The sequence below is a fragment of the Parasteatoda tepidariorum genome, chromosome 4 (assembly GCF_982258835.1).
Source record: "Parasteatoda tepidariorum strain Cologne lab strain chromosome 4, Ptep-v5.0, whole genome shotgun sequence".
NCBI lineage: Eukaryota > Metazoa > Arthropoda > Arachnida > Araneae > Theridiidae > Parasteatoda > Parasteatoda tepidariorum.
The window spans coordinates 32,854,347-32,879,205 of record NC_141758.1 but is presented as its reverse complement, the minus strand read 5'-3'; the positions used below and the strand labels follow the sequence as shown (position 1 = coordinate 32,879,205).

The window sequence follows — 24,859 nt, the reverse complement described above, 5'->3', positions numbered from 1 at the left end:
AAATAATGTTTAAAAAAAATCAAACTGGGGAAAAAACAATATTTATGGTTCGTTATCTTTGAACAAAAATTTCAAAATGTTTGTTCAAAAAAGAATTTTTGTGTAGTTATAGAAATTGAAAATATGTTATCCCTCAAAATAATTTTGTTTGTTATCAAAATGTGTTCTATTTTATTTGATTTCAAATTAGACATGAAGTTTTGCAATGACCAGATAGATAAAAAGTTGATACTCACCTTAGCTCTGTGTTCCACATTAGCCTTCCGATCCAGGAGCAAACTGACAACTTCATGCCTCCCCTGAAAGCAGGCTAGTGTGAGGGCAGTATTACGATTTGTTTCAATCTGGGCATTGATATCACTGCCCATGTCTAATAAAAGCTTGACAGCTTGGGCATGTCCATTCATGGCCGCCAACATGAGGGGAGAGATGCCAAGTTTGCTTCCAGTTCTGCAAAACAGACAATTTCGGCACCTTGAAGTGAGAAATATTAAAATGCAAGAAAACCGTTTTAAACAACGAGCAGTTAAATACATGCAGGTTAAAAGGTTAAATAAAATAAGAGATATAAAAAAGTAAGTGCAAGACAGAAACAAATACGAACCTAGAATTGATTTCAGCACCATGACTTAGGAGGAGTTTGATGATGTTAACATAACCACCAGAAGCAGCCAGACTTAATGGGGTGTAGTCGGATACGTTTCGGTGCTCTTTGTTAGCTCCCCTCGCAAGTAGAATATCAACAACCTGTTTGAGTAAAATGTATTATGCATAAATGGTTACACTGAATCAAGAAAATTGGAGTAAGAAGGGTACACTCAACAGAAAATTTGGAAACTAGAATTTCAGAGAAAAAGTAGCAGATTTTTAAATTTTACAATAAGTTAAGAAAATTACACATGTAATTTACATGTGATGTGGTCAAGACTGTATTCAAGGGGGTAGGAGATTGACAATTGTCCGGAGGAACAGGACTGCTAAAAGCCAGATCAAAATTCCTTACACAAAGTTTATAGACTAATTATTTTTTTTAAAGGAAAATTGTAGAGAATTTCTTTACATCCACTTAAAAACTACTATTTTGCATAAAGGGTCTTAAAAAATGTTACCAAATATTAAATAAGGCTTTTTGTTCTTTAAGAAAGGAACCCATAATAAACTTTGTTCTAGGGCTGGTAAAACCATTGTTCATTCTTGGATGTAGTTATCTTCTTACTCCGCTGCACTGAAGCCGAAAATAGATTGTTCAGTATTTATTTCGGTGCAACCCTGAAGGCGATTGTAATTTTATTTTATTTTTTATTTTATAACCGTTGTTGAATAGCTGACCCAATTTTTGGGTTTACGACTACTAATGTTCAACTCCATAGCCTTGTAATTTTGAACCCAATCCAGAAGGCAAGGGAACTCCAGGATCAAGTATAGGGGAGAAATTTGCCTTTGTGGAGGACTTTTAGATGGAACTAACCCGCATTACATGGAGAGGAAGATCACGAGAAACTCCCACGGTTAGCCTGACAGCAAGCAGATTCTAACCCATGATCCGTCTACCACTGAGGATATTTTACGTCAGCACTGTGGTCGGTGCAAGCCGGATGCGGAATTCTCATGGACCAGTCATCGCCGGGGTCTAAACCCGGTTCACCTCATTGGAAGGTGAACACTCTATCCCCTGAGCCATTGCGGCTCAAGGCGATTGTAATTGTACAAAATTTATTAAGAATCAATAAATTTAAGTGGGGAAGTTAATGATAAATACATTTAACTTACTTCATATCTACCACCAGAGCATGCCAAAGACAGAGCTGTATCTTTCGTCCTTTCAGACTGAGCTTCGATATCGGCATTATTATTCAGAAGAATTTCAACAACTCCAGCATGACCAGCAGTTGCAGCGAGCATCAGAGGAGCAAACCCTTTCTTGTCGCGATGTTCAATATCGGCTCCCCTCGTAAGAAGTAAACTTACGAGGTCTTCGTGTCCCCCAACGCACGCTAAAGTAAGTGCCGTGTCATGATTACTATCCGTTTGAGAATTTAAATCGAGAGGAGGGTAGGTAGGGGGTGCTTGAGATGTTGGTTGAGGGGGAGGCACAGTTGGATGCACATGTGGAAGATGCGAGATACATTCACTCGTTGCAGACACTTGAGCTGGAACATAAGGCATAATTGATGGCGTCACTGAATGGAAGGTCATTGGCAAGGAAGCTGATGGATTGACACTAGGTAAAGAAGACATCGATAAGCTACGGCTCTTGCCTCCAGCTGCAGTCAGATTTACACAGCTTTCGACACAAGGTACAGATTGCTGCATCAAATTCATGTGAGTCCCTGCTAGCTGTGTAGTGGGACCTATAAGAAAAACATATTCTAAATAATAATATAACCAAAATATTACCAAAATATATTTAATTTTTTTTTCTTCTTAAAATTACATAAGGAAAGTAGCTAGACTTTCGACAATAATGTTCTGACTTATGAACATTTAAAAAATTTATGTAACAGATTTCCTTTTGCTAAAATTTGTTGATTATTTAGAAGGATTTATAACAATTCCACCCACTTCATAATTTGGCATTTAAACGGTTAAGTCTATCTACATTATTTTAATGTTATAAAAGCAGTTTTTTTATAATTATTTTTTTATAGATTTTTTAATTATTTTTTTATAGATTTTTTAATTATTTTTTTATATATATTTTAGATTGATCTAAAATTTTTTGATTAAATGGTTTTGATAGAAAAGAAACAATATTCAAAGACATGTTATTTAATTATGTATCGCTATATTGCAGCGTCTAACAGACGTTGCCAACAAGTTGTGACATGCTGAAATAGATAGAGGATAGAATAAATTAATGGTTCATAGAATAAATTGAAATAAAATTAAACAAAACCTACCAGACATGATTTCTCCTAAGGTATCGTGAAGAGTTCTGGCAGGTGCTGCAACCATCAATCCACTGCTGTCACTAGTGAACTGGAAATTATGAGGAAAAGGTTCACCACAACTAGTTGTTATTGGAAGGGTATGACTAACAGGCTGTACTGCTATAGATACAGGAAAAGCTGGAGTAGTAGTTCCACTTAATGCCAAAAAACCAGACCCGTCAATAGGAATGTTTCCAACAAGAGTGCAAGCTTCTCCCCCACAATGAGAAGTAAGCTGTTGCTTTAAATTCGGATGACTTTGAGTTGCTTGAACTAGTGTAGCTAAAGGAGAAGGGTTTACATGCAACAGAGAATGCTGTTGTACTTGGTTGGTTTTAGCTTTGATCAGCTTAATATTTTTTTCAAAGTGTTGCTGCTGCTGTTGTAGCTGTAGATTCTGCTGCTGTTGTTGGAGAGTTTGCTGTTGTTGTAATTGTTGCTGCTGTCTTTTAGATTCTTGTTGAATGACTTGCGTTAGTTGCTGGTGTTGAACTAAATGCTGCTGCTGTTGTTGTAGAAGAGCTTTCCCAACAGTCACCGGGTCGTACATTGGAATAGCATGAGTCTGGGTACTATCTGACGTTAGTTTAATTCCTCCCATGGCATGCATTATTCCTGCAATGGCACCTTCACAATACTGAGTGCCTTTAAGGGTAAGATTCTGAGTGAATTCAGAGAGAACAAACTGCTGTTGTGTATGCTGGTGAAGCAACTGCTGTTGTAACTGAATTTGCTGCTGTTGCTGCTCATTCAAAACAATATTTCTCAAGTTCATTTTTTCCATATCCTCTACCAAATTTGTCTCAGATTCAGACTTTATTTCATTTGGTCCTATTTGGTTAGGCTGTGACTGCAGAGGTACCTGTTGCTGCATTTGTTTAGGGATATTGTTTTTAACTTGCTTTACTGGTTTGCCAACTCTGGCTTTACAATACTCAGCAGCTGGTGTCGTGGTTGTAGTCGCATTGGATAGTTGTTGTTGGAGAGCTTTTTGCTGATTTTGGTACAGTAACTGTTGAGCATGAAGAGCTGCGGGTGAAAAAGGAACACTAGTTGTTGCAGTAGTGGATTGAAGATTTAAACCTAACTGACTTGAAACAGAAGAGATATCTGTAAGAGAAGCTAATGATTCAAAGTCTACTACAGTTCCGCTATTAATTAAAAGTTGCTGGGTACGGGAACCAGGAACAGCTGTGAATGAATTCACAGAGTTACTGGTTACAGCTGTTAAAGGTGCACCAATGATAGTAGCACCTATTGGGTGCAAATTTTGATGATGCTGAGTTAGTAAGAGTTGAGCTTGAGCTTTTTCTTGGAGTTCTCTTTCAACCCTTTGAAGTTCCTCAAGAATTTGCTGCTTCTGTACTATTTGCTCACTTGGACAAGGATGTAACATTTCAGCCTTCTTCATCATTGCATTTATACAGTTTTCGAGTCTTTCGCTAGGTTTTAATTCAGTCTCCTCAATGGTATCAATATTTCCCCCTCCCCCTATTGAACTCAGCTCATTTTCCATTATGCATTTAGAATTAGTTTCTGCTTGGATTGATGAAGAATTGGCTTGAGCAGCTGCATTACTTTTATTCCGATAATGGTACCTTTGAGCATTTTCACAAAACGAGGAGGAGGGGGCCTCATTATTTTTAACTAGGGTAGTTTTTCTTTCAGCAGTCTTCCGTTTTGGTATAGCTTGTGTCGTGGTTGGTAAAGACTCACGCAACAGGTCTTGAATGCGGGGAACTAGAACAGAAAAAGATTAAATTAGGTCAATTCACAAACCAGTTAAGCACACAAACAAATATAATTTAGAAAGATGGGCAGAAACAAAGCATGAGATAAAGAAAAGAATGCTAAATTTAAGAAATTATGTAAAATAATAAGCTTTGCAAAAAAATAAGAAAAATGGAATAAATTTTATGCGGATCACAGTACACATTAACCAAACAAGGCAAAGCCCCTAACCCTATTTTTGAAACTCCATCTTTTAACCATCATGGTAGCAGCAAATGTTTTAACTGAAAGATTTGAAATCCTATAGTTCATTTACCAAATTGCTTTTTAGCTTCAACGTTTAACATATAAATTTTTACATGAATATTTATCAACTCTGAACCGGACTATTTTCTTTATATTCTTGTTCATTGCTATAAAAATATCACAAAATAAAATTAGTAAATATGAAAATATGATTTTTTAATAGCTCTGCATTTTAAAAGAGAAACTTAAAATTTTATTTTTCAGAAAGAATAAAAAAGTAATAGCTAAAGAAAATTATGTTTTAAGAATTTCGTAACAACATACAACTAGACATGAAATTTCCACTCATCAGCTTGCTATGGGAAATTAAATATTAGTGAGTTTTATGACGATATGTAGATGATAATCAGATTTCCAGAGACGCAATGATAATGGATTGGATTGACGTAAAAAGGGGGGGAAACAAAAAAGGATAACAAAATATACTTTTGAGGAAAAGGCAATTTTAAGTTCGCCCCTCCATTCAGTTGAATTCTTTGGCTAGATTTCGGAAGGTGAGAGATGAAACTAGAAATAGCAAGTCAGTCATAAAATGTGGAGTTGGTAACCTACAACGTAATTGTCTATTAAGTCATTGATTTTAATAATTTTTAATGTTTATTTTGTGCAACCTTAAAAGAAAGAAAAATTCAGTTTTCCCATAACTCCTTAAAAAACCTATTTCCTTTTCCCAGAATTCCTGATATTCTCGGAGTGTACATACCCTGTGTAAGCAGAAACTTTCATCCATAATATGCCTAGTACTCTTAAAACTGAAACTGCATACACAACTCAACATTTTATGAAATATTTATACCACAAATTCATAAATTTCAGAATTCACTATGGGAATTCAGAATTCCTGATATTCCCGGAGTGTACATACCCGTGTAAGCAGAAACTTTCATCCATAATATGCCTAGTACTCTTAAAACTGAAATTGCATACACAACAACATTTTATGAAATATTTATACCACAAATTCATAAATTTTACTCGTGTAATAAATTGAATAAAGTAATATGTAGACCCATGATTAGATTATATGAACTTAGGTGATTTCTCGATACTTAAGTTCATCTTCTTATTTTGATTGGAAACCATTTAATCATTTTTACATCACATATTGAGTGTGCATGAATATTTATTTGCTCTTAGTGTCTATGGAGAACATAGATAGAAATGTAATTAAAATGAAAATTAGGACGATTAAAAAAGAATAAACATTAAATTTAGAAATACACTTTCAAATATTAAAAAAAAAAAAAAAATTCTATTACCAGCTTGCACATTAGCTAAATATGAATTATTTGCTATAGTTGTAGCTTCAGAGTCTTGAGGGCAGAACATTGGAATTCCATGTGGCGGAACTCTGGGTGCCTGCAAAGTATTTTTAAAAATATTTTCAAAATCTTGCTTTGAACTGAAAAATCAATTCAATGTAACTACTAAACATAAATAAATTAATCACACAGAACTAATGGTGAGTGCTTCAATTTTCAATTCATAAGTATTCTCTACTATTGACTTTTCGAATAATCCCAGTTCCATGTGACATCGTGAGCTTTAATGATGTCACATGGAACTATGATTGTTCCCTTATAGTTTCTATGTGACATGATTCTTATTTGGATAATTCTCTTTTTCAATACTAAAATGATTCTATAATATGAAACAAACTATAATAAAGATTTATATCTTAAATAACAATTTTTAATTTAGCATTTAAAGAACATTCCTAATGGATTTACCTGTCTACCTAAATTGAACTTGTATTATCAGCACAGTATATAACATATATTACAAATATAAGTTTAGTACAAATTCATTTATCATTTAATTGTTTTTTTACTCAAAAAGATATAGGGGATATCTTTAGTCTTTAGAAAAATTATTCACAAACTACATGAAATGAACTTTTTAAATTTAAACAACTGAAAAAGCACTCATTTTCTTTGATTCACGGAATTCGGCCATTAAGTAAAGGGGCATAGTTAAAAAAAAAAAAAGAAGTAGAAAACTAGTTTTGAAGATGCTAAATTTCTAAACAAGTTTTCTTTGATACTCTCTAGATTGCTACCAAATTTAACCATTTAGGTGATAGCTCTAGTTTTTTTCAAAGTTGCAGACTTTCCTACATCAAAACATTGGTTTTCTCCAAGTTATTCAACAAAACATCATAGCTGTCAACTTATTAAAAACGAAAATAGGAACACAAAGTACAATAAACCAATTAATTGTGACAGAAAGTGCAAAACCTTGAAAATTTAATGTGCAAAAAATCAAAATTAAGATATCTATTAATAAAGCATACATGTTTCACATTTGACATAATTTTTTGAACTAACTTTCAACTTAAATTACTTACTAATGAAGAATATCACACCTTTAAAGTAACTAATTCAATTAAAAACTATCTTCTTACCGAAAATCGTGATATTGGATTTTGAAATCGTATGAATATGGATCAAGATATTGCATTTCAAAAATGTGAAAATATAAATTGCAATATTGAGCTTTCAAATTGTGTAAATGTGAATCAAAATGCATGATCTTTAGATTGCGTAAATATGAGTCGAAACTTTTAAATCAGGTAAATATGAAAATTGAGGACTGATACAAAAGTTGCCATGTTAGCAGATTGCAGCGCAGTTCCAAACATTCAAAATGGTGAAAACCTGCCAAACCAAAAGAATCAATACCTCGTTAACAGGATTTAGCTAAAGTTTCAAAATTTCATCGGATTATAAAGTTCTGATTCACGAAAGTCAGAGAAAAAATTAGCTCCTGCGATATTCACAGAGAAATCATGCCCTGTGTCTAGTTTCAAGATCAGCCCTGGGTTGAAAGAAAATCAGTATAGGGAATAAAAAGGCACTAAAATACTGAAAAATCTGAACATTTTGATCTAAAATCATATTTTCGAAACAAGGCTAAAAAATCTGAACAAATACAGTCTAACCGGAATAGTTGGCAGCGATGTAGAAGTAGTGAATAGTAAGAAAATTTCAATGCACATTTGCATAGGGGTTGAGCATTTGGAAGTTTTAAAAGCACTTTAAGTTTACAGATTTCAATCTAGAGCCTAAATAAAGTTACTGAATTTAAATTTTCATATAGTCCCAAAAGAGAAAAAGTGCTGAGAAAATAATGCTATACATGATCAATAAAAATATTTGAATTAAAAAAAAATTCAATGAATTTTGAACGCATTCTGAACATCTAACTTAATATAATCATTAAACATAATCTCAAAGATGTGAAAAATTAGTAGTGGATTTTGATCCATATTAGTCTATCTTGATTAATATATGATAAATTATTATATATATTCCACATTAATAAATCTTTTGTCCATACTAGTAAATTTTTAATAATATATGATAAATCCTATGTAAATCACATAAAATACAATTTTTTATATTAACATTATAATTTATAAAAGAGAATGATAATTTTACCTCAGAATTTTCAAGAGGTGAAGTAGGAATCTGCGATACATCAGGAGGTGGAGGAGGTGAAGTCATATTATTGGGATAATCTAGCAATAATTGCACAACAGCAGTATGACCTCCTTTTGAAGCTTCAATCAACATTGTAGAGTTGTCCTAAAAATTTACAATCAATAAATTAAAAACAAAGCATACAGTAATTTTTATCCAAATGAGAACATTGTTGAATAAAATCCTGAGTATTAAAATAACATACTTATTTATTACATATACAAAGAAAATTTGATTGAAAAGTTTTTAAAAAAAGAAAGGTCAACAAACATTCAGTGCAAAATTAATCATTTCTGAAACGAAAAATTTAAAAATTTCTTAACTGAGAAATTTATTTCTTTAATGAAGAACTAATAAAATAAGTCTTCTTTGTCGCAAAAACAGTTAGCTAGTTTCAGAGACCTGCAAGTCCAAATTTGCTGTATATAGTAGAGAACCAATTATCTAGGATGTTGGGACCATCGCTATTCCGGGTATCAGAATTTCCAGATTTTCTCGATCAGCTAAAAAGTGTTGTTTATCGATGTCTTATCGAACGCAAATTATAATTTTAAAAGAGAAAAAAAAATAAACTCTCCAAAACTTAAAAAAAAAAAAGGAAAAATGGTAGAAAAATAACATTTCAAAGAATAAACACATTTACAAGTTTAAACAAGATAAACAAGTTTAAAAAATACAAAATTCCCATATTAATTTTTTGAATATGATCAAGGATGAGGCAGATTTCTGCTTTTTCTCATTGTTTATTCCCTGTTCTTTTAGCTTCTACACATTTTAAACTTTATAATACTTTATGGTTGTTACAGACTTTGCTGACAGGTTAATAAATGGCTTTAATAATTGTTGTCAGTGGGACAAACTAAAAGAAACTGACATAAAAACTAATAATTTACCTTAAGCTTATGAGTTGGGTCAGCTCCATGAGCCAGAAGAAGCTCAACAATAGAAATGTGGCCACCAGCACAAGCCAGAGATAGAGGATTATGGTCATTATTAGCGGTCTGCTTATTGACATTGGCACCTTTGGATATCAAAAACTGCACTGTACACAGGTGACCTGCTCTAGCAGCTTTCATTAGAGGTGTACGGCCTCCTTCAGATTCATGTTCCTAAATGGAAATAAAAAGTATATGCATTAAGATATAATTCAATTATTAAACCTGATATTATACAAATATGAAAGAAGTATTGTTAGTTCAATATGCACTAATATTTGAAAACAGCTAAAATACATAAATAACAGGTAAGAACCACAATTTCAAAAATCTGCAGATCTGGAACACCATTGAAAAATAAAGAGTTATCTGCAGAGCCCACGATTAAATATTTGTATGTTTCAATTTTTTTTACTCTGCAAGGTAAAAATAAATCTGCAATATCTGCTACCAGTTCACATTAATTCTGCTAACAGGGTAAGCACTAACTTTAGATAATAAGAAAAACTAGATTTAATACTATATATGGACATACTTAATCAATAGATTAAAAAGACTTAACAAAAAGTTTGCTAGATTGCAATCAGTCTACTAGATTTACTTCAATTGAGTAATAATAATAAAAAAAAAATAAAAAAATTACCCCTAATTGTAATTTCTCCATTAAAACTTTGTTACATGAGTTTTGCTAAAGTGAACTTTTTAAACGTATTGAAAATAAATAATTCAAAAAATAACTTCCTTTGAATGAAACTTTTTATAAATTTTTCATGTTCAAACCCATACCATGAAATTTTTTATATTCATACCTAATTTTTGGAATAAATATTATCTAAATAAAAAAAAAATGATCTATACAGTAAAAAATTTAAGGTAAACTCAAAGCAATTTTGACATTCTATACATTTTTCAAAGCAATTTTTCATAATAACAAAACTTTTCAAGTATGAAACTAATTCAGCTTTTTCTTTTTCTAATCCATATTGAAAGAAAAGAAAAATCGGGATAGAAGTTAATATTGATTTTAAAATTTTGACTAGAAAAGTTTCAGACTTACAAACGAATATTGCCGCAGAAAAAGTTTTCAAGCAGTATTTTCCTTTTACTGAGTTTATGAATACTCACTAATTTTGCATGAGCTTGGAGTAACATATCAGCTACATCTGTGTGGCCATTTTCACAAGCATAAGTCAATGCAGTGTCACCTGTAGCTGTTGTCGCATTAACATTAGCACCTACAAACAAAATTGAAATTCAGTACACACTAATTTTATTGTAGTAACAACGATTCGAAAAAAGAGGATAGATAGTTGAAACTTGCCGGCTGTAATTAGGTATCTAACCAACTCGATGTGTCCTTCTTGTGCAGCTTCCATTAGTGGTGTGCTAGCCCCTAATTCAATATCTGCTGAGGCCTTGATAAGGAAATCAGCAACGTCTAAAAAGCCACCACAGCAAGCTAATGTTAAAGCAGTCTCTTGTGTTTCTTCAGTCTGAGCATTGATATCGGCACCTAAAATTAAAAGTATTCTTTTAATCACTTGTACAATGGAACCTCACATTGCAGACACTCCTACTAAAAGGATGCCTTTCTTTTAACTCTCTGTGAATCTACTATGAATAAATAATTATGTAACTTCTTCAAAATGCAAACACTCTTAACTGAACAGGAAAGGAACAGTACGCTAAAGCGTTTTTAATCTTTACAAAGCAGACACTCTTTTTCTGAATTGGTAGGGAAAATTTTTTTTTTTTAAAACTATTTCGATTTCAAATTCCGTTCAAGCTGTTGATTCAAACGATTGAAACAGGCTAGTGCAATTAGGGGTAAGAAAATGACTTACATTTCTTAAGGAAAAAGCATCAATAAAGTGCGATGAAGTTTTAGAATGGGGAAAAGTTTTTTTTTCTCCTTGCTTCTGTTCCCTTCCCCCTAGTCCTGCTTACCTTCTTAATTGTTTAGGTGCCTCTGTTGGTTGAGCAGAAAAAGATTTACGATGCTCTCAGGCGACTATGTCTTTTGGACCTGATGTAGGGTTTCCTATGGGGTTGACTAACAACAAGAATGTGCTGAACAGTTGTCAATTAATATAATATTTCTTTTTTCCCCAATTAAATGGTCAAAATCAGTCAGGAATTGAGAGAAAAAAATCTATTTGCCGTCCATGCTTTTGAATTAGAATGATAAGTCACTGCTAAGCTTCTGATGCTTTGAAAACATCTCGGTTTTACCAACTTTCCGATTAAAATCAGCGTTTTTTTATCACTCCCATCACTATTTGTAATAATAAAACTCTTCCTTTAGAATTTTTGCCTCCGTGACAAGCTTCACCTTTCAGTACCAGAGTACAGTATGACAAGTATTAGTAAAAAAGGCCAATATTAACTGCAATATAAATGTCATGAGTTTTATATCCTTGAATTAATACCAGTAAACTAGACAACCAATAACACTATGATCAACAGATCTACTTTCACAACACAATTTCTTAAATTTTAACCCATGTCACTCTTTAAAGCATCAAATCCATATATTACACACTGTGAAACGTTTCATAACTTTCAGAGCAGCGATTTCTAAGGCTTTTCCTTGAAGAATCATTCCATCAATTGGAATTTATGATCCTCGAACTTGCTGATACTAGTACAGAAGAGTTTCTATATCTTAGTATGTTTATTCTGGATTCTCTCTGACAGTCTCAGTTCCATACAGTATTTATCGCATTGGAGGAAGATGAGTGACAAAACAGGAGCTTCAATCCTGCACAAACTTAAAACCCTCTCACGATTGCGTGAAGTCCACCTCCAATGGATCCCTTCTCACGTTGGGGTACTGGGCAATGACATCGCCGACACACTGGCTAAGGAGGGGACAGAAGAAACTTTGATGAGTCCAAGTTCACTCACCTTCATGGAACTGGCATCAAAAAAGAAAAAAGAAGTCAATGTTTCCTGGCTCATACCCCCTAAACATCACTGGTACAAGAGCACCCATCCAGGAGGTGCACTCAACATTCGGTGCAATCGCAAGGAACAGACGGCACTTACCAGGCTTATCAGCAGCCACCTTAAGTCCCTTTCTTTCGAGGGTAGTGTTAAAACCTACCCAAACTGACCCAGGTGCCACAACATGCAGGCTTCTCCCCAACATATCCTGGACTGTCTTGGTCTAGACAAAGGGGACATTCTGAATAACCCACTTTTGGTGGTCGACTTCCTCCGGGTTATGAGTTTCATGGATATTGTTTAGCCCTGCTAACTTTGGGGATAAGGAAGGAAGAAGAAGTATGTTTATTCTTAACCAGTTTTTTTTTCTTCTTTTTTTTGTGCAAAAGTTCCATATTTCTCAACCTGCTTCCTTATTTAATCTTTTTTTATTTTAGAAATTATAGAATTTAATGGCAAATAGTTTAAATGTTTTAGTCTTTTTCTCAAATAAATGCTTTTCTACTTCTTCAATGATATGTGAATTCTTTCTTCAACAGTATAAATTTGTTTTTTCCTTTTAGTTGCAACTTAAAAACAAACAAAAAAAACTCTGCCCAAAAAAAAAAAAGAAAATTATTTGGGTCATTCTCACAAAAAGGTGATTTTTTTAAGTCCCTTAGTAATAAATATTAGGAAATACAGCAGATTTCTTAATATTTTTCTTTATCATTTTTCGTGAAATTCTTAACTAACAAATCATATGCATTTCTGCTAAATGTATTTAATATTTCATTCCTATTTTTTAATAAACATGACTTCAAAATCCCCTCCGTGGACGTCCCCACGTCTGTAGCACAAAATAATTTTTAATGCCTGTTAAACAATTTAAATGTTATTTTAATCATTTTTGTAGTTTTACCTAGTGTAATGTGTGGCACAAATAAATAGTCCAGGTTGGAAACTATTATTTATTCAAACTCTTCGTTTCCACAACACAAACAAATACACACACACACATATTCAACACATGAAATAATATATAAAAATCTCGAGCGAGAGAACGTTCAAAAGTCTGTGTTCTCATTTCAACTTCTTCAACCCAACTCCACATCTCCTCTCCCAAAAATGGCCCCCACTCGCCAAGATAGGCGCGCTTAATTCCATAAGTGTTATAAATTATTTCTGTCTCTGTTTATTAAAATGAAGAGTTAATAATCTTACGGAATTGAAATCTTACAAACTCCTCCAACCACCAGACTTTGCCTTTCCCGATACATAGGGGAAAGCAAAGGAAGAAAAACTTTCCCTTTGGTGAAGTAAGGTAGGGAGTTCTCTCATCATCACCAGGCCATAAGATAAAATTTTACCATCTAAGGGACGTTTAGTTCTTCATATACATATGTAGCTATAAGTTCAAGAGTTTGTAGAATATAGAAGGATATAAGTATAATATGCATATGAAATCTTGCTAACAAAAATTTTCAACATTTATGTACATGCACTTACTACATAAAACAATTTAGTTAAATACAGAAATCTATGCAAAACATTTGATTATAAATACAAAACAATTAAATATGAATACAAAACATGTTAATATGAATATTAAACAATATAAAACATAATTTAGAATGAATGTAAACCAATAAGAAAAAATAATATTCCTTATCAATCCTTGTATAAAGGATTTCGACTTAAACAGTCAACGTTAGAGTTATCCTTTCCTTTTTTATGTTCTATCGTATAATTATACGATTGCAATGCCAAAGACCAGCGAAGAAGTCGCGGATTTTGTCCGGCATTCTTTTTCAGCCAAACACGAGGATTGTGATCTGTTTGGATACAAAATTCTGTTTGCCCATCAATATATCCCTTCAGCTTTTTAACACCGTATAAGATTGCAGCGCATTCCTTTTCGGTTGTGGAATATTTTCGCTCAGCTGATGTGAATTTTTTGCTTAAGTACAAAATCGGATGTTCATTTCCCTCATCATCTTTTTGAGCTAAGATAATCCCATATCCTAAATCTGACGAATCTGTTTGCAAAATAAATGGTTTTGAAAAATCTGGCGCATGTAAAATAGGCTTATTCGCAAGTTTGTCCTTTAAAGAATTAAATGCTTGAGTGCATTCCTCATTCCACACAACTTTCCCTTTTTTATTTTTACCCTTTAACAGTTCCGTGAGTGGCGCAGTTATCACCGAAAACATAGGAATGTATTGACGGTAATACCCAGCCAAACCTAAGAAAGCCCTAATTTCTGTTTTACAAGTGGGTATAGGAAAATTTTGAATAGTTTTCACTTTAAGTTCCGCGGGTGAATGTTTTCCCTTACCAACAACATGCCCAAGATATTTTACTTCCTCTTGCACAAATTTACACTTAGTTATTTTTATAGTCAAGTTAGCATTCTTTATTCACTTCCCAAGTTTGCGAAAATATCGCAATGTCATCAAGATAAGGAATTGCGAAATCCTCACACCCTTTTAAAATGTCACTAATCATCTTACTAAAGTGATATGGGGCATTTTTGAGCCCGAACAGCATACGCAAAGGTCTATAAGTTCCAAACATTGTGGCAAAAGCGGCTTTTTTCTGAGCACTACTGCTCAACGGAATTTGCCAATATCCTTTGGTTAAATCAATTAAACTGATGTATTTGGCAGCTGCTACAGTTTCTACTCGCTGTTCAATGTTCGGAATAGGATAAAATTTAGTTAGCGTTATTTCATTCAATTTACGATAATCTATACAGGGCCTAGGTTCCTTACCCGGAGTTTCAACTAAGATCATTGGGGATATATAATCAGAATCGCCTGGTTCTATAATATTATACTTTAACATTTTCTCAATTTCCGCTTTAAGCAATTCATTTTGACGATGTGTCACTCTATAGGGTTTTTGTTGAATTCTTTTATCACTAGTTAGTTCAATATCGTGCTCAACTAACTGCGTTTTCCCAGGAATATTGGAAAACATTTTACGATACTTAAATAACAATTTTTTTAATTGGTTGATTTGTTCCTCATTTAGCCTTGCATTTAAATTATTTGATTCAACTATTTCGTTAAAATCATACACATTAGGATCGGATAACATGTAAGGGAAGTCTGCATCAATTTCAGACTCAAAGGACTCATTCTTCGTAAGATCTACTATATTAACTAGTTCAGGTCTTTTACAATAAGACTTTAGCATGTTAATGTGATAAACTTTATTTCATTCCTGTTTACCCTCAAAACTAACTACATAATTTGTCTCTGATAACTTTTTTTCAATTCGACCTGGTCCTTTCCATTGAGGAACTAATTTATGAGGTCGATTTACGGTAAAGACAAGCACTGAGTCACCCTCCTGAAATTCCCTTTTAACAGCATTACGATCGTACCAATTTTTCCTTTTGTCCCTAGTTTCTTCCATTTTTTCTTTAGCTAAATCCTGGCTTCGTTTTAAGCGATTTATTAACTCAAAAACGTATTGTACTACCGTATTCTCCTCGTCGGAAGGATCTAATCATTTTTCGTACAATAATGCGTTGGGAGTCCTAAGATTATTTCCATGCACAAGCTCAGAAGGACTAAACCCGGTACTATCATGCGTTACAGTTCTTAATGCAAAAAGAGCAAGAGGTATTTGACTTTCCCAGTCAGGAGCAGCTTCAATGCATAAAACTTTCAGAATTCGTTTTATAGAACGATGGAAGCGCTCGATTGGATTACTCTGTGGATGGTAAACAGAACTCCTAACAATCTTCACCCCAAACCTCTCAAGGAATTCTACCGTTAAAGCACTCGTAAAATACTTGCCCTGGTCGGTTTGAATTACTTTAGGGAAACCCATCCGGCTGAATATCAACAAAAGAGCGTTTACAACTGATTTGGAAGTTAAATTTTGTACTGGAATAGCATCAGGGTATTTCGAAGATAAACACATTGCTGTAATAAGATACTTATTGCCCTGTGTAGACGTTGGCAGTGGTCCACATGCATCCACATTAATTTTACAAAAAACTTCCGATATTATAGGTACAGTCATTAACGGTGCTTTCTTTTGGTCGAATGGTTTTTCTACTCGCTGACAAGCATCACACGACTTAACATATTCTTTAATATCTTTATAACAATTGCCCTTCGTTTTATTGATCCCTAAATGACAAGATGTGTCTTCGTGACTTATCTTTTTAACTTGCTCCCTAAGTGTTTCCGGAACAACGATCTGATTTTTTTCAAACCCCAGTTTATCTATTTTTTTTCTCACTAAAACCCCATTAATTATTTTAAAATCAGTTTGATTATCCTCATTTTCAGCTAACTCAAATAATGGTACTAACTCTTTGCTTTTTTTCTGTTCTTCAATAAAAGTACTAGAGTCTATTTTAATAACATCTAGAGTCGAGTCATTTTTATCTAACTGAGGTAAAACGTCCATATCTTGTGAATCACTCTCTTCAAGTTCAACGTTTTCCTCTTCGACGTCTAACTCCTTGTCGACTAAATTTTCCTGATTTTTAATCTGTTGATTTTGAGACCTTGTAATAACGGCATTTACAGTTTCAATTTTTGAACCACCATTTCCCACAGATTGTTCAAAAAGAGACGCAGTTTCGTTTCCTAAAAGATAACGTCCCTGATCTAAGTCATTTCCGACAACTACAGCTTTAGTTGTTATCATGTTTAACCCAAACGTGTTCTCCTGTCATTCTATCCCTACTGACATATTTCTGACAAACATCAACAGTTGCTCCTGTATCCCTGAGAATGGGCATCTTGAATCCATTTACTTTACCCTCAAAAGTGTACGGATCTAATAAGTTTTTATCTGATCTTGTTTCGATCCTATTTGCCTCAGATTTCGGAATTCTAAGGTTAGGACATTGTGGCCAGAGATGTTCCATAGAACCACATTCATAACATCTTAACTTCCTTTTTTGGTCAAAAGAAATATCTGGTTTACTTGCAGAACTACGCGTTTCATTATTTTTCCTCCAAGAGAAATTTTTATCTTTGTATTTATAATCCCCGAAATTATTATTTCTATTGGACTTATACATAGTTTTGTTTCTAGGGTCGCCAGGTTTAGATTTCCCATTAATGGTTTTCCTAGCATCCTCAAATTCCTCAATCTTTGTTACAAATTCTTTAGGCGACTTTATAGAGGCCCATTCTTCAAGAAAATGCTCTTTAAATTCAATCGGAACCCTTCTTTTAATCTGATCTACTAACATTAAGTCTTTGAGCTCTTGAAAAGTTTCAATTTTAAGGCCTGCAAGCCACCCATCCTGATAAGTGCTTAATTCGTGATAGAAATCATACCACGTTGAATCGGGATTCTTTTGTGATTTTACTAACAATTGCCTAAATTTTTCGGCACTTAATTTAAATCTTGTTAGTAACAAAGATTTAACATTTGGATACTCACGAGTTAATTCCTCTGACTCTCGAGCAATTAAATTATTTATTTCTGTCGGTAGTGTACCGATAAGATATGACACCCACCTGTCTGCAGGAATTTTTAACACCTTAACCTGTCTCTCAAACAGTTCGAGAAATAAACTTATATCATCTGTTTTTATGTTAAATTTTGGCATAAGCTTTTGAAAATTTTGACTAAAAGTAGAATCTACAACTGATGTAGAAACATTGGTATCCTGTTTTGTTTTAAGACATTCGAGTTCAAACCGTTTTATTTCTAATTCGAATTCTCTGTCCTTCTCCTGTTTCACTAATTCGAATTCCCGATCTTTTTCCTGTTTCTTTAATTCAAATTCCCGATCTCTCTCTTCCTTGTCTAACCTTTCTTTTTCAATCCTAGTATTTATCGTACTTTCACATAAATTTTTAACAAATTCTTCCTCATAGTTTTCACTACTAACTATCTTTTGTTTTAAACCAATTATTTTAAGGTCCTCCGAAACCTCTACTCCCAATTCTTCCGCGATCACAAACAGATCACACTTTTTAGCCTTACTTAAAAAAGACATTTTACAAATGTATAAGTAGATCTTACTATAACAATAATAAATCAAGTAAATAATTCAAAAAGTAAGACTTAAAAATTCTAATAACTACCACTATAATTGGTTTACAAAAATAAGAGGAAAAAGATCATTTATCTCTCCACTTGAACGTAAGAGAGAAAGAAAAAAATATCACAGCTTAATATTAAATTCTATAAAAAGAAATTAATGCTCTTCTCCTTTACAACTATAAAAATGAATTCAATTCTACTACATAAATAACTCACTTCGCCAATCGGCTACTCTTAACATAAACAGTCTCCTTTCCTCCCCCTCTCAACTGAATAGAGGAAAAGAAAAAACAAAAACGAATTCTCATATATTTCTGCTGGCGCCAACAAGGCTGACGCATCAAAGAGTCTATATTTCGTTTTCTTAATTCTAAAATGAGTTTCGCTTAAGAACAATTAAAAGCACTCAAACTGAATTATATAGCTTTACATAACTATTTATATATATCTCTGCTGCACAAATGTGAGCCTACTATCAATAAAATAAATCTACACTAGATGAAAACCAGATTTCGTTAAAATATTTCATCTAAATCAATGTCAAACGAATAGGTTTAGAACTGACGTTCTTAACCATTTTCTTCCTACATATAAACAATTCAAATCCACATCCCCTTCATATCAATGAAAATCACTATTTTTAGTAACATACAATATCAGAACAAATACCATATAAAAACAAAAATTCTCAAGTTGAGAATACCAAGATATTATTAATTCTTATGATAAGAATAACTTAAACTTAATCAATATCCATGTAATATCAACATTCACAATACACATGTATTCATAATACATTCCCTTTTTTGTAACACGGGCGTGTTAAATTTTTTTTCCAGGTTGGAAAATTTATTCGAAAATATTTCAATATTTATGAAAAATAAACATTCACAATACATTCCCTTCTCTGCAACACTGGTGTGTTAATTTTTTTTTTCCAGGTTGGAAAAATGATTCGAAAATATTTCAATATTCATGAAAAATAAACATTCACAATACATTCCCTTCTCTGCAACACTGGTGTGTTAATTTTTTTTCCAGGTTGGAAAAATTATTCGAAAATATTTCAATATTCATGAAAAATATTATGGCCTGGGATGTGAAACAATTGAGAACACATACCTTCTTTCTCCCGATCTCGGTAGAACCTCCAATAAATATACTTGTCTGTAATGTGTGGCACAAATAAATAGTCCAGGTTGGAAACTATTATTTATTCAAACTCTTCGTTTCCACAACACAAACAAATACACACACACACATATTCAACACATGAAATAATATATAAAAATCTCGAGCGAGAGAACGTTCAAAAGTCCGTGTTCTCATTTCAACTTCTTCGACCCAACTCCACATCTCCTCTCCCAAAAATGGCCCCCACTCGCCAAGATAGGCGCGCTTAATTCCATAAGTGTTATAAATTATTTCTGTCTCTGTTTATTAAAATGAAGAGTTAATAATCTTACGGAATTGAAATCTTACACTAGTTAAATGTTTGTAGTAACTTTTTATTTAATATTTTTTTAAAAAAATTTATTTTTGTAAAATAAATGACTAGTAAACTTTGTCCATCAAAAATGATGTCTCCCTCCGTGGACAATTAATATAGTTCTGTAAATATGCAATAAAGGGCAGCATATGCGAAATCCCTATAAGACAGCAGCTAGGAGGGGTAAAAATTCCATTTTCTAATGTTAAATATTAGTTGTTTTCGTTCTCTTTGGTGTCAGTTTTGGATTGTTGTGTTCAACTGGGGTTTGGCAAAGTTCACACCGTATACTCCGTGGACATCATAAAGAAGGTAAGAGAAAATTATTTTATTTTTGATAGATGAATTTCAGATTGCAAAAATAGTATATTTAACAAAAAGAACTGCCCCATTTTTCTAACTTTAAAATTAAAAATCAGAGAAATTCAAGAATTAGTTTTTGTCTCCTCCGTGGACATAACAAGTCCACGAAAGAGAAGACACAGTCAAAGTAAGAGACAATGTGTTAGATAACCATAATAAAATTTTAATAATTAAAAAACTATTTTCTTTTAATTGATATTTTTTTAAATGGAACAAATGCGTTAATTTGTTTCTATTTTTAAAGAAAATCAATTATGTTTAACTTTTTCTTATCGGAGAAGTAAATATTGGCAATTTTTCTAAATAATTTCTGTGATGTTTAACATTTTTTTTCTCTTCAAATTTTTGGAAGAAAATTGCAAAACCAAAATTTAAGAAAAGAAAGCAATCAAATGTTCAAATGCAAAAGAGAAGGGAACAGAAAAAACTTAGTATGAGACAAGCTAGACAGAAATTAAAAGAAAACCCTATATTGTTTGAAGAAAGCAAAAAAAAAAAAAAAAAAAAAAAAAAAAAAAAAAAAAAAAAAAAAAAAAAGAGCAAGAAACTTTAAACTTTGTATCAGAAAAAGATTTAACAGAAAAATCTTGATTAAATGTACTTAAATTTCTAGAAATTGATAGAGCTAGTCGTTTGTGCCCAGGGAAAAAAGAAACAATAACAAGAAAAGAGAAAAAACAAAAACGTTATTTGGATGACAGTATGTTTAACTTGCATAAAATGGTCACAAAAGAGTACCCTTCAACATTCAACTTTCATGTGGAGTCTGAATTTTTATTTCAATAGTCTTTACATTTTAATTTATTAATATTCAGTAAGAGTTACTTAAGAAATTGTACACCTAGGTTAAAAATGGATGTTTCCTTTCATAGCAGCATGATTAATCGGAAGTAGCTCTATCTCTAATAATGAAATATTTTATTATTTACTTATTAATGTTAAACTCATATCAGTTGTGCTCAATAATTAATGAATTAGTCTTCATTGACATTTTATATTTTATAACATAAAATGTCTCCTCCGTTGACTATTACATCTCCTCCGTGGACAAGGCAGAATTTAAAATATTTTAAATCTTGTAAAAAATAAAATAGAAAACTTGACCATTATTATAAGGACTTATAACAAAAATAAATAAAGGCATTTATGTAATTTTTATCGCTTTTTTAATTATTTAAATTTAAGAAATTTTTTTAGTCTATTTATACCTTTTCAGTGTAAATGACCCATTTTCTCTTTTAACCGCCACACACTTTTACCTTTGCATCACATTAAAAACATCCAGAAGTGACCTTGGTTAAATTTGTCCATTTTAACACCTTCTCTCAAAACTTTTTTTTTCAAATGTCGGAAAATTGTCTAGGTGCAAAGATTCTGTCAGTTCCAAAAAACACAAACTTAATAGGTGTTAACATAATAAGACATCGCGGAGCAAAAATTTTTATTGGCGCAGTCTCTTCAACTAACTCCGAAAAAGCCGAACAGGAATGCGGCCTGCCTCCTCTGGAGTGCAGGTATAATCTGGCCACTATTAAGTTCACCAACAAACTAAATTGCTACAATAATAATCATGTCTCCACCAGAGTGTTCAACGAATGGAAAGGTACGAAAAGGCTTAAAAGATCTTCAATGCTCCAACTTGATAGAGACATCAGGAGCCAAATAAAGTTTGAATATTCTACCCTGGACTTCTTGCAGGAGCCTCTTTTTCCCAGAAAGTCACCAAAGGAAACGAAGATTAATCTGAACCTCCTACAACCATGCTCTAAAAAAGAAGACCCACTTACATTAAGACAAAAAGGCTTTGAGACGATAAAGAAGTTCTTCCAGGATAACTTAGCAATTGTATATACGGATGGCTCATCTGATAAAACCCTCAACAAAGAAGGTGCTGGCATCCTCTTCCTTCTTCCAAATGGAGATAAAATATATGCATAAAATCAACTCAGGCTTAATTGCTTCAAACTTCACCAGTGAACTTCATGCGATTAAGAAGGCACTCACATTTTATATGACCAATCAGGAGATTTCAGACCCAACTGAGGGATTGGTAATCTTCTCTGACTCAAAAGCGTTGTTGATTGCCTTAGAGGCAATCAACAACGGTGAAATCAACGTCATCTCTGCTATAAATGTCCTACTTGAAGGCTTGCACGGCAATGGGAAATCCTGCTTGCTGCAATGGATACCGGCGCACGTGAATAGGGAACTGAGGGAAACGAGTGTGCGGATTCCTTGGCCAAGGAAGGCAGAGGTGCCGACCAACCTTGCACCACCATCACGCTTGCAGACACAAATGCAGTTGCAAGACACAGACTTCTGCCCCATTCCTTCAGGAAACCCCTCATTACCGACTTTGATTGTTTCAGAATCTTAACATCAATAATTACAAGACTAAGAACAAACCACTTTAAGGGATGAAAATTCTTCCCTACAAAATAAGAACTTATATTCCCTGCAAGAACCGCACCGATATCCAACTTACCCCAGATCACATTCTCGAGTGCCCAGCCCTTACCCATATGTTTTACAACTGGGTATGGTCAGAACTTCGTGAGATCCTCTACAGTAATGATGTATTGGAGCTAGCGGATGCAGTTTTGAAGGCACACAAGGCCATTTAATTGTCCATGAACACGATATAAAAACATAATAAGAGTAACATTTGTGACGGGGCCATTAAAACAAGAATAGACCTACGGAAAAAGAACGTTGGATCAAAGTTCAACTGTATTTTTTTTTCTTATTAAGAACTGTTTTTCTATGACTCACCTTGACTTAGAAGTAAAGCAACCATCTCTTCATGTCCTTCTCTAGCTGCTTCCATTAATGGTGTATAACCTTCGTCATTAACTTCTTCAATGTTTGCCCCTCTATCGAGAAGCAACATTGCAAGCTCGACATGACCGCCACAAGCAGCTAAGGTCAATGGTGATTCAAAACTGTCAGCAGGCATGTTAACCTAAAAAACGCAATTATTTTGCTCATCATAAAATTTAATCATCATAAAAATTAATATCAGAAAAGGAAACTATAAACATTAAATCAAGTTAATTCGATGAGCTACCCATAAGTTTCAATTATCCATAGTTACTAATACAAGACAGAATAACTAAACTTTAACTGGCCATAACTAAATTCTAGCATTCTTAGTTGGTTTAAGCCAATATATACAGTATGGATTATCTGTGCAACAGTTCGTAGATCTTGTACTTTCAAAGTAGACATTTAATTGTCTAATCTTAAACTCATTAAATTTAAAAGTTTACACTACTAGTGTGAAACAAATATATTAAATTTACAAAATACAGATACGATTACATTTAAATTTATGTGATGGTAAATTTTCAAAGAAGTTGTGTGAAGAAAAAAAATTATCAAGTTAAAATGATCTGCAAGTTCAATATTAGGATTAATTATTAAAAAATATTCAAAAAATGCAAAATTCGCATTTATTTATTTTTCAAAATATTTTTTGTAGCTAATTTTCTACCTTACAAATCACAAAATTTTAAAACATTGTTAAAGGTCAAAACTTGCATTATTACTTATTGATAAATAATGAAATTATAGGAATAATAGTAGTAAGGTCAAATGGAGCAAATACGTATGCAAATAAATATACTTTACTAACAAGTGCAGAAAGTTAAGTTGCCTCATTTGTCTTAGATAGCACATTAACTTAGCTAATAATGAACTTCATAACGAACCTGCGCGCCAGAATCTAACAATAGACGAGCAACTTCCACGTGCCCATCCATCGATGCCTCCATCAATGCTGTGTGCATTTCGTCAGTCTTGTGCTCACGGTCAGCACCAGCTGCCAAAAGGAACCTAACCATTTCTAAATGACCTGTAGAAAGAAATGAACTTTAATCGAGCTGCAAAATAGATAATTTAAGACATACATTAAAATGATTAACTTCATAAAATAAGGTGAAAAACAAAAAAAACAGCTGATCCAAATAAAAAATTTAATCACCCACAGCTAACAAGTCCCAGTTAAAAGACAGTAAACATTTAGTATTTCTTTCAACTAAACTTCAAGTTATTTAGCAAAATTAAAAATACAACAATATACATAATCAAAATGTTCATTCTAAAAATAAATAGGAGAAATACAAATGCTGAATTAGAAAATAATTTGCATTTGAATAAATTTTTTATAATTTAAACAAGAGAACATTAGTTTTTGAGTTATTTTATGCCAAAATCAAGGATATTTTTAATACTGTGTGATTTCATTTAAAAAAATATATTAGAAGAAAAATTATAATTTTTCTACAGTTATGTTCTCCAAAGTTATAAACAATAAGTCCAACTAAATTTTTCAACATATTTTCGAGTAAATAAATTGTGGTTCCTTAAGAGTGAATATTAATCCACTCCAATATTTTGCTTTTCAATAGTCAGTCTTTTAGCAGGTTAAACAAGCAAGCGAAGCAACATGAACAGTTATTCATTCATAAATATTCATGCGAGGATTGGCAGGCAATAAAGAGCAGAAAGTGTAGCCTCTAATATAATGAAAATCATCAATAAAAAATATTAATTATAAAAATTGGAGTATTAAACAACTAAGGAGAAAGCAAGCAAAGTGTTCTAAAAAGACCTGAGCAGTTTTATTGCTTAGCAATAGACCTAAAAGTAACGACTCACCACGTGGC

At 32.8% G+C, this 24,859-nt stretch overlaps 1 protein-coding gene across 8 annotated transcripts in view; it reads right to left on the bottom strand.

The window, feature by feature from the left end:
* The window catches only part of mask (multiple ankyrin repeats single KH domain), an 83,602-nt gene that overhangs the window by 36,801 nt on the left and 21,942 nt on the right, over window positions 1–24,859 (bottom strand). For 4 of the 8 annotated variants that reach the window (XM_087160890.1, XM_087160888.1, XM_087160892.1 and 1 more), the window contains exons 7-17: window positions 23,903–24,045; window positions 22,965–23,154; window positions 10,706–10,897; window positions 10,510–10,619; window positions 9,343–9,558; window positions 8,408–8,554; window positions 6,227–6,326; window positions 2,901–4,670; window positions 1,771–2,351; window positions 605–747; window positions 237–474 (exon numbers count right to left, since the gene is read on the bottom strand). In XM_087160890.1, the coding sequence (XP_087017016.1) occupies window positions 237–474; window positions 605–747; window positions 1,771–2,351; window positions 2,901–4,670; window positions 6,227–6,326; window positions 8,408–8,554; window positions 9,343–9,558; window positions 10,510–10,619; window positions 10,706–10,897; window positions 22,965–23,154; window positions 23,903–24,045 (3,830 nt within the window). Of the gene's footprint in view, window positions 1–236; window positions 475–604; window positions 748–1,770; window positions 2,352–2,900; window positions 4,671–6,226; window positions 6,327–8,407; window positions 8,555–9,342; window positions 9,559–10,441; window positions 10,620–10,705; window positions 10,898–22,964; window positions 23,155–23,902; window positions 24,046–24,859 lie in introns of those variants that run through there. The other 4 variants (XM_087160891.1, XM_087160889.1, XM_087160893.1 and 1 more) reach the window with 2 other exon arrangements.